Here is a 10,643-nt window from a genome sequence, read left to right as displayed (position 1 = left end):
GTTAAAAATAAATGATGTTTATAGTGAATGCCCCTATAAATGGTCTTATTTTTACGATTTAGTTTTAATCCAAATGATGCGTGTGCTAAGTGAGTGAACATCAAAGATCACACAACAGAAGTGCGTGCTCTCTCTCTCTCACACCCTACTGTTAAGTAACTCGTGCATTGTTTTACTTACTTGTTTTTGACGTATCCGACCGAACTACAAACTTTCCAGTGATGTCTGTGAGAAAAGTAGAATCACTCGACAAGCTCGCGCATCTGCGCTGCCGCGCGCTCAATCCACTCAGCGTGCTTTGTTTATCAGCTCGCGCACATCAGCGATACAGTCAATACTGAATGTTTAACATTATATTCATTGCATACATATACTTCGTAGACATCCTTAATCGCTAATCACTCCATTCTGCTGTCTGTTGTCGGTGTTTCTTTGTCTGAATATGGCACTTAACACATGCTGTGTGGTATCGGGGCATTTTAACGAGTATGAGTACAGGAGCTCAGCATCGGGCCCGATACCGATACCAGCATCCCTAATTACAACTATTAAATTATTTTATTATTTACTATTAATATTAACATCATTATTTACTACACATTTTTCACACAACTTTTACTTTTTCATTAAATTACACATTTAATTCAATGTGCGACTTGCCGTTTCTTAGAAAGTGCTGGTTAATTACAGAGTGAAAATAATACAGATATTTCTAGTGTGGAAATTACACATGCATTATAACTATACAACAAACTACAAAGCAGCCCTAAATTTATGAACACTATTTTAGCAGTACGTGTTCAAGAAGTATTTTTCCAATTCCTTTTCTCCATAAGCTTAATGCGACAAGAGCTATGTGAATAACGGAATTAAATCAGTCTGGGGTTTTGAGATATTTCATTTATTTATTACTCATCAGACAAATCCACTACTGTTCTTCATGCTAAAATGTATTTTTCTAAGGTGATTTTGAGAGGGATTTCATTTCCAATCAGATTTTCAGTGGTTATAGTGAAAGCATGACTGCAAGGCCCTCACGTTTGTCTCACCTTATCAACATTCATCCTCTTGAAAGAGGCCTGCAGGAGTTTGAAGTTGTGGATGTATTCATGCTCCAACTTGGCCTGGAATTTCACCTTCTTAAGACTGATGCAGCCGGGAAACAGCATGTCCATGAACTGACAGTACGCTGCTCCTGCAAAGAGACGCACAGAAGATTCGCTGGGTGAAAAAGGTTTCGTGAGGACATTATTTAGGACTCTGCTTCTCGAAGATCTCCACCACTTTCTACCAGATTTAGTTTCAGTCTCATCTAAGTGTCCAATTTACTCTGCAGTAAACTTAATCTGCCCAATCAGAAGAAATAAAACAAGAGCACTTAAAGGGAGATCCATTTGACTCCAAGGATGTAATTTAAAAAGCCATGTAAATCAATGTCTTCTGCCTGTCTAGGCATACCTGGAGCCGTTCCAGAGGATATTCAGTGTCTCAGAGATCTTTAAATACCTCTGGCCTGACCTGTGCTTATACTGAACTAAATATAGGTCTTGATATCCGATGTGATGATGTCATAATGCTAAAGCACAGAGGTGTTGTCCACAAATTGATTTGTTTTTTTATTTGAGACTTTATTTCGAACATGTAAAAGAAAGTATTTACATGAATACTGGAAAGACATTTGTTCTCAAAACCCTGAGATTTTAATGCAGAATGTCTCTTACTGTATGTTTAGGTAGAAATGAGCAACACAGACCGTCCTTGTCACGAATCCGGTCCATGAACTTCCAATTTCATTGACTCTCGCACTACACAAGGTTGCACATCTCTCCGGACTACGTATCCCATCATTCATTGCAGTGGGTTCTGTCACAAATCCGGTCCATGAACTTCCAATTTCATTGACTCTCGCACTACACACTGTTGCACATCTCTCCGGACTACATATCCCATCATTCATTGCACTGATTGCACTCAGCACGGATTGCACACAGCTGTTTACACTGATTGCACCCAGTGCAATGAATGATGGGATATGTAGTCCGGAGAGATGTGCAACAGTGTGTAGTGCGAGAGTCAATGAAATTGGAAGTTCATGGACCGGATTCGTGACAGTCCTCAACAGACAGAATCAATTATTTTATAATATAAATATTTGAGTAGAAAATAATTATATTTATTAGCAGTAATATAACAGTAAGGATAAATAAATGGAAATGTATAGAATTGTGTGTACATATAATTGCGCACACACACACACACACACTTCTTATATTAATCTTAATTATTTTATTTTGGTAAAGTTCTATTTCCTAAACTATAAACTACTTGCATATTAGACTATATTTACAAATAAAATTATGCTGTGTGTGCATTATCATTTGTTTTATAAAATCTTTTTAATCACTAGTCTTTATTAGCCTATAATTACCATTCAGAACGAGTCGTTTTAGGGGGGCGTGGCAGAGTCTTAACTTTGATAAAGAATATCTCTTTGGTTTTGAGACTTTAGTCTTTACAACTTCAGGGATCTTATCTATGCACAATCAGCTTGTAACACTCCAAAGAGAAAGGAAAACTTGAAATCGCATCATATGACCCCTTTAAAATAATTCCTTTCTCATCATTAATCAGACTTGTCAACCCTTCTGAAATCAAACAAATAATGACACTTTATCATAGCAGTGGTCGATAGTAATGTTGTTATTTCAGATTAAATTAAATGCAAATGTTTGAGAACTTGATGAAAGAATACTGAAACTAAACGGGTAGTTGGCAAATAACATCATTTTTAATTAAAAATGATTAATCTGCGATGAAAATTAAATATTTTAGATGACCTTTAGCTGTTTTGCAGTTCATTTAAACAGCCCTGTCGTGTGAAAAAAAGTATAAATCATATTAAGGCCACATATAATTGCATGCCTAGTAATTATACAAAAATTAAATAGATTTTGATGAAATATAGCCTGACACGTTGCGCATAATACAAAAACACTTTTATTAGATGATTTAAAGCTATACTCGTTTTTGGCAGCAATAAAGAAGTTCTAGTTTAATTACTTTTAATTTCATAGCAGTTTACTGGGATTAACTCCGTTCCCAGGATCATACTTCATGGCTGTGTTACCTAAAGCAGCTGAGAATTCACAGCCAGACGAATGCATTTATTTACACAAACGTTTAAAAGGTAGCAGCCGCCCTACAGTAGGGCAGACAAGCACTAACAAAATGCCTTCGTGTAAATCCTCTGGGATTACTGCTCTTTGTGTCTAATGAGTGTCAGCGGTGGTTTAAGTTGGGAGGTTCACATACCTGATGACAGCTGCTCCACTTTAGTGTAGTTTAGACAGAGCAGATCGTTCACCCAGGCTGTGATGTCATGCCTGCTCATAGTCTCCTGGGTGATTGAGGTAGAATAAACGTTGACCGCCATCCCCCAGCTGTGGACGAGACACAGACATCAGCATCATAATCAAGCGCAGATGTATTGAAGGACAGCTCAAAGTCTGAATGACACTATCAGCTCTGGTATTGACTTGTCAGTCTGAGCAATTTACAATGCAGCATGCATACTATAACAACGATGTGCAATAGCAATGCTTTTCTAAGAGTTTTAGGAACTAAACTGAGGTAGACTAATCTGGGACAACAAAAGGCCATCTGTTGGTGAATGTATACACTTTAAAGGAATAGTTCACCCAAAAATGAAAAACTGCTGAACATGTACTCACCCTCAGGCCATCTAAGATGTAGATGAGTTTGTTTCTTAATCAGATTTGGAGAAATTTAGCATTACGTCACTTGCTCACCAATGGATGCTCTGCAGTGAATGGGTGCCGTCAGAATGAGAGTCCAAACATCTGATAAACACATCACAATAATCCACAAGTAATCCACACCACTAAAGTACATCAGTTAATGTCTTGTGAAATAAAAAAAACTTTCAGTTTGTAAAAAAACAAATCTTCATGTTTTTTTTTTTTTTTACTTCAAACCATTGCTTTCAGATAAAATATGAGCCCTCTATCCATAATATTGCTATTTCCTTTGAAAAAGTCATGTGGTCTAAATCAGAAGAGAAATGTGCGCAGATCAAGCACCGTCGACAAACAGTTGTAAACAAATAGGTCTGTGGATTTTGATGTGAGAGGACAACAGGGGATTTCCACTTCCTCTTTCCAATGGTGGAACCGTTTGAACTTGTATTTTGGCCATAAGCGATGGTTTAAAATTTTAATGTCTTAATGATGGATTTGTTTCTTACAAACACGCAGCTTTTCACTTCACAAGACATTAATTGATGGACTGGAGTGTTGTGGATTACTTGTGGATTATTGTGAAGTTTTTAATCAGCTGTTTGGACTTCCATTCTGACGGCACCCATTCACTGCAGAGGATCCATTGGCGAGTAAGTGACGAAATGCTACATTTCTCCAAATCTGTTCCCATGAAGAAGAAGAAAAAAAACTCTACATCTTGGACAGACTGAGGGTAAATAAATTTAACAAATTTACAAGACATTAATTGATGGACTGGAGTGTTGTGGATTACTTGTGGATTATTGTGAAGTTTTTAATCAGCTGTTTGGACTTCCATTCTGACGGCACCCATTCACTGCAGAGGATCCATTGGCGAGTAAGTGACGAAATGCTACATTTCTCCAAATCTGTTCCCATGAAGAAGAAGAAAAAAACTCTACATCTTGGACAGACTGAGGGTAAATAAATTTAACAAATTTTAATTTTTGGTACTATTCCTTTAAGAGCTCTAAAGGTTTTCTGCTATCTAGCATTGCATGTTTTGCCCATAAACACTGTGTAACATGATCCTAATGTAAACTAGATAATCAAGTACATATCAAGATATACAGAGCGCTCCATAATGTTAAATAGAAGCTTTTGAGCTTTGTTTGTTCTCATACAGAATAGTGAGTTCACCCACTGTCTATCCACTTGAACTCAAAACTAAACAAGGGAAAACAATCTAAGGGAAAAAAAGCTAGGCACAAAAAAATAAACAAGTGAAGTACAAATATAGTCATTTTCCATCACAGAACAGCATTTGATGACAAACCACTGACTATACATTTGCATCAGACAAAAAAAAAAGTTTAGGAATTGAGGTTTGTTTGTGCTCTACTGAAACTCACGTCCTTGAAAAGCTGCTGATGTGATTATAGATTTAAAACACATCTCCGTTTGGCACAAAACACAATTTGATTGGGTGGATAGGTTCTGACATGATATAAGCTGATCATTATTTTCATGCTATGCCTGATAACCAAAATATGACCAATATTAAAATGCTACTTTATCTAAAAAATAAATAAAAACAAACTTAAATCAACAGTACCAAATCAAAAGTTGTAATGCTTACAATATGTTAGGCATCACAACATTATAGTATACAGTATGACATATTGATTGTTTGTTTATAGAAAGTTGAACAGCGGGACCTCTAACATACCAAGTTCATGATAGCAATAATAATCTAGAAACAAGCATTAATTGTGTTTATTCAAAAAAAAAAATCAGTTTTTAAGATATGGCCCTGAAATATAATCCCTATTACAAACCATTGGTTTAAAAAAAATAAATAATAAAACATATAGCTTGATCTTTTGACAAGTAAAACAGCAATGCTGTCCACAACCAGTTATTATTAATAGGGCGCAATTAAGCATATGAACATATCAAAGATCATCTCAACTGAGTCCGGGGTTCCCGGAGCGAGTGCATTGGGAAAGCATGGCTTGAAAAGTATAATCTTGATATTTTCTGCTAAATGCATTGATTGTAGGCCGCTTAAAGCGGTGGTTTCTTTGTAAAGCGGCCGGCGGGTGGTAATGGCAGTGGTGTACCTGTAGGCGCGCTCTCCGCGCACTGTGTTCTTTCTGTAGGGAATGATGTTGGTGCCGTTGCTGTCCGGAATGATGTCGTTGTTGTTCTCTCCATTGGGGGACAGAGCTTGCGTCGGACCGGGCATTTGGCTCTGTGAAATACTCGAACGGACGAGGAAAGGGACGTCGGGGCTTTTCCCTGCCGCCTGCCTGCTTGTTCTCAGTATAAATCCCGTGCGTAAGAGAGAGAGAGAGAGAGAGCGTGTGTGTGTGTGTGTGTGTGTGTATTTATGGATGCGTGTCTTCCGCTCAACAGCGACCTCACCGGCGAGTCACGGAACTACAGTCATGTGACTCTGGGAGGGGTGCTTCAGATTTGAGCCAGAGGAACTTTGCCTCTTCCTAAATAAAAGTAATTATATATATGATGTATTATTTATAGGAAAATACCTTTGGGTATACATAAGTTCCCAGGTTTCTCTTCCTAAAGACTCAAATAATGTTTTTTTAAAATAATATTTTTTTTTATTTTGATGTGCATTTTTCCCGTACTAGTTAATGCGTTGGGGGAAAATTGTGTGTTAAAAATTAATAAATACGTTATGGATTGACAAAGACATTCTAATATATGGCTAAAGTTTATCTTTACTGCTAAATATAAATTAATCTGCTCTTTACGCACAATTTATGTCTGGAAATGCATGCAACAGTGCATGTTTAACCTTATTATTGTCTTCAGGAAGACAAAATAGATAAATTACAACATTAATAATAATTTAAAAAATGCTCACCAAATCAGCATATAAGTTTGATTTCTGAAGACTGGAGTAATGATGATGAAAATTCAGCTTTGCATCACAGGAATAAATTACATTTTAAATTATATAAAAAAAATAAAAAAAAACTGTTATTTGAAATTGTACACTCTAAAAAATGCTGGGTTAAAAAGAACCCAGCGCTGGGTTCTTTTTAACCCAGCATTTTTTAGAGTGTAATAATATTTCACAAACTGAAATTTTTTTAAGTTACTTATTTTTCATTGGCTCAAGTTAAAAAAATATAGATGTGAATCATTACCCTACATTTTTTTAATTGGATGAAACATTTTTTTCAGTGCAATATTACCGTTTTTACTGTATTTTTATTGAATAAATGCAGCCTTCGTGTGCATGAGAGACTATATAGGCTTATAAATTTGATAATACAAATGATAAATTGTGATTAAATTATAAAATATAATATAATTTCACAAGAGTCCAAACATACAGTGCTTTTCAGATTCTAGATATCTGGGTCTATATGTGACGAGGCCCGTGGCTCATTCATTTTCACTGTATTGCAAAGAGTGCTGTGATTTAATTTATTACATATACACATTACACAAAGTTTAGATAAGGCTCTTGTTAATGTGTGTTGTATGACATCTTTACAATGTAGTCTCTCCAACCAATCAAATCTATGGTTTTTAAGAGTCAAAACATAGAGATACATTATCTAAATAGTCTGCCGGGTCATGAGCAAACGTCTCAAAGTGACGAATGAAGATATCATTCCTTTACAAGTGATGAACATTAGTGAGGTTATTTAAAGTTTTTTTATGCCCCCCACATATACCAAAACTAACTGTTTGAAATTTTTCTTCAATTTAAACTTTACAGAATGTTTATGGAAAATGGTCACATGTAAATTTACAGCGTAATCCGCCTGTGATGCCATTCACCATGTGATCAACAAGATGGCATCTTATAGGAAAATATCTGTTGATGTTATTTATACTGTTTGAATTAAGATTTTAAAATGATGATGAGCTTTATCTAATAAATGAGAGACATTCAAATGAACAAGTTTGGTTGTAGCAAACCTCACCGCAGCACTCCACTGAGCCTACACAAACATGAAGTACATCAAAAAATATGACTGATAGAGTTAATATCTACAAATAATTAAATTGCCAAATAGATCGTAAAAGTTGGTGACTGAGGTGTTCCATACATTAAACACATGCTCCTACCACTATAAATCTGGTCATAAATAAACTGCCAGCGGAGAATGTTAAGCCATACATCTATTTAAGAACAATACTAAAGATGAGTTTTATATGAATGAGTTTTCAATGGCTGACACTGAGTTCAGAGTGCCTAACAGATTAAATAATACTCATGAAGCTATAGACTAACATAATAATGCTGTTTAATTATAGCAAATATAAGCTGAAATCAAATAAACACTTATTTTACATTAAATATTTTATTTATAGCGTGTAATAATTTATGTATGTGTGTGTGTACACACACACACACACACACACACACATATTAAACTGACTATAAAACTTAATAATATGACAAATAGTGGGAATGATAATTGGCTGATGCCAATAATCTCAAAATGTCCAAATATTGGCCAGTTAATCATCTTGGATGATATACCAATCAATACTGTATCATAATACTAAAGCATATTGGTAAGCAAAATAAATAAATACAATTTAGTGCATATACAGAGGGGTCTAACATTCTGAGAACACATTTTTTGACAAAAAATGTTTTTCTCCATTTAAATCTGAAAATACTGTAAGCAGGACATTTTAGGATTCAGGGCATAGAAAAGTTGCGACGTAAAATGAACAAGAAATATTCTCCATTTCAGTTCTCTACTACTGTAGGTCACTCATCATATTAAACCAACATTTAAAAAAAAACTTTAAAAATTGAAATAGTGACATTGATCACGTGACTGTTAGTACAGACTTTTTTTTTTGCTTCCATTCTTGAAAATCTAAGAAAAAATAAGTCAAAATTGCGTGACAAACCCAATATTGTGTGGTGTGATACATAAACACGCAATTGCAAGAAAAGGTCAGAATTGTCAGATGAATTGTGACATGCAATTCAAAAATTCTGAAACAAAGAGTCAGAATTTTGAGATTTAAATACAGAATTCTGAGAAAAAAAAGTTAGAACTGCAAAATATAAACTTGGAATTGTGGGTAAAAAAGTCAGAATTCTGAGTTTATACATGCATCTTACAATTCTGACTTTTTTCTCAAGTTGTCCAATTTATGGGATAAAAAGTCACAATTACCTTTTAGATTTTTTATTCTATGGCAGAAACAAGCTTCCATAAGATGCTCTTTAGGACATCTCGAATTATGTTGGAGAAAATGATCTTCAGATCACTTTTGTTCATGCAGCTCAAGTGCTGCTGTCACTAAAGCAAAAGGGGCACAAATCAAATCTGATAATATCATTTGCGATTTCAATTTTTGAATAGAAATGAATGCACAATAAAAGCATTGTACCACGTGATCTCACACCTGACTGTAGGTCAGGTAAGACTTTCTGAGCCAGCACTAGAATGTTAAACATGGGCTCATTAAGCTGTTTGTGTTGCAGATTACTGCATTTCAATTGCACCAGGCTGTTCTATTGTCTTTTGTTGGCTGGCTTCGTCTCTCAAAGTGGCTTTGCAGTCAACCTTTCACTTACTCGAGCAAATATGTTCAACGTGTGGACTAAATATCTAACATCAGTGTTTAAGTTGCACCTTGCAGCCTAACCCACTTAATGCATTTCACTAAGAACAGGAAGTGTGCTTAGAAAATTAACAACTTCATGTTAATTACAAAAGAAAAAAAAGAAAACACAAATGTGTGTCAGTAATATTATGCATTTATTAACCACGCCATCGTAAAACAAAAAGTGATGGGTTAGGGTCATGAGACTATCAATGCACTTCTATGTAATGAACAGCTGCTGCTACGCTAACAAGCTACTCTGCCTGCATGATCTTTCAACATAATGGCAAATTAAACATAAAACAATGGTTTCCCATAGGCTCGGTCCTGCCAGAGCAAAACCGAACCTCTCGATTAAGAAATGACATGAATAGTTTAAAGAGAGCGCCTGATATAAGCTCGACTCACCCGTGAACTCAACAGTAAATCCAACCAAACCAGCTGCGCTTCTCGGTTCGCACCCCACCCTCCAGCGCCTCAGAGAACCTTCAGCACCGCCGCCTATCCACCAGCCGCCGCTGATTGGCCGACACGCATTCATTCTTCCCGCTGATTGGTTGTCGGAGAGAAAGGCCGTTGTTTTATTCATTGGCTCCTCCTTCCGTTCACATGAACGGCTGACGGAAGAAACGGATGTTGTCTTTCTCGACCAATGGAAACGCAGTGCGCTGCTCGTTGAATAGTGGACTGTGGTTTCCTGATGTTTCATGTTTTTATGTATCTAAGGAAATGAGTGATGCGTTTAATTATCATGACGGGAAACAATGTTTGGATGATAGATAAAAGGATACATTTACATATTTTTCATTTAGTCATTTAGCAGATGCTGTTATCCAAAGCGACTTACAAATGAGGACAATAAAAGCAGTCAAAACTAACAAAAGAGCAACAATATATAAGTGCAAATGACAAGTCTCGGTTAGCCTAACGCAGTACACTTAGCAAGGTGTGTATATATATATATATATAATAAACACACACACACAAAGAAAAACATGTGATAGAATAGAAAAAATAGAAAGCTAGTTTTGTTTATTAAAAAATAGATAGAGTATAATTAAAATAGAATAGAAAGTGCTAGACATTAATGCCTTGAATTTAATGCGAGCAGCTACTGGTAGCCAGTGCAAATTAATGAACGGAGGTGTGAACTGCGTTCTTTTCAGCTCATTAAAGATCCATCTTGGCATTTTGGATTAATTGTAGAGGTTTGATAGAAGTGGCTGGAAGACCTGCCAAGAGAGCATTGCAATCGTCCAGCCTGGATAGAACAAGAGCTTGAACAAG

The 10,643-nt window shown here is 35.9% G+C and overlaps 1 protein-coding gene across 2 annotated transcripts in view; it reads right to left on the bottom strand.

Annotated features, from left to right (window-relative positions):
- Positions 1 to 9,849, bottom strand: part of mapre2 (microtubule-associated protein, RP/EB family, member 2) — a 16,467-nt gene extending 6,618 nt beyond the window's left edge. Inside the window, exons 1-3 of one of the 2 annotated variants that reach the window (XM_016237241.1) lie at positions 9,765 to 9,849; positions 3,313 to 3,440; positions 1,050 to 1,195 (exon numbers count right to left, since the gene is read on the bottom strand). In XM_016237241.1, coding sequence (XP_016092727.1) covers positions 1,050 to 1,195; positions 3,313 to 3,433 — 267 coding nt within the window. In that variant the 5' untranslated portion in view covers positions 3,434 to 3,440; positions 9,765 to 9,849. Of the gene's footprint in view, positions 1 to 1,049; positions 1,196 to 3,312; positions 3,441 to 5,860; positions 6,167 to 9,764 lie in introns of those variants that run through there. The other variant, XM_016237235.1, reaches the window with a different exon arrangement.
- Positions 9,850 to 10,643: the final 794 nt, after the last annotated feature.

This window comes from Sinocyclocheilus grahami, unplaced genomic scaffold, assembly GCF_001515645.1.
Source record: "Sinocyclocheilus grahami isolate Dianchi unplaced genomic scaffold, SAMN03320097.WGS_v1.1 scaffold19.1, whole genome shotgun sequence".
NCBI lineage: Eukaryota > Metazoa > Chordata > Actinopteri > Cypriniformes > Cyprinidae > Sinocyclocheilus > Sinocyclocheilus grahami.
Note: the sequence above shows the minus strand (reverse complement) of the source record. Positions and strands in the feature narration are given on the sequence as shown.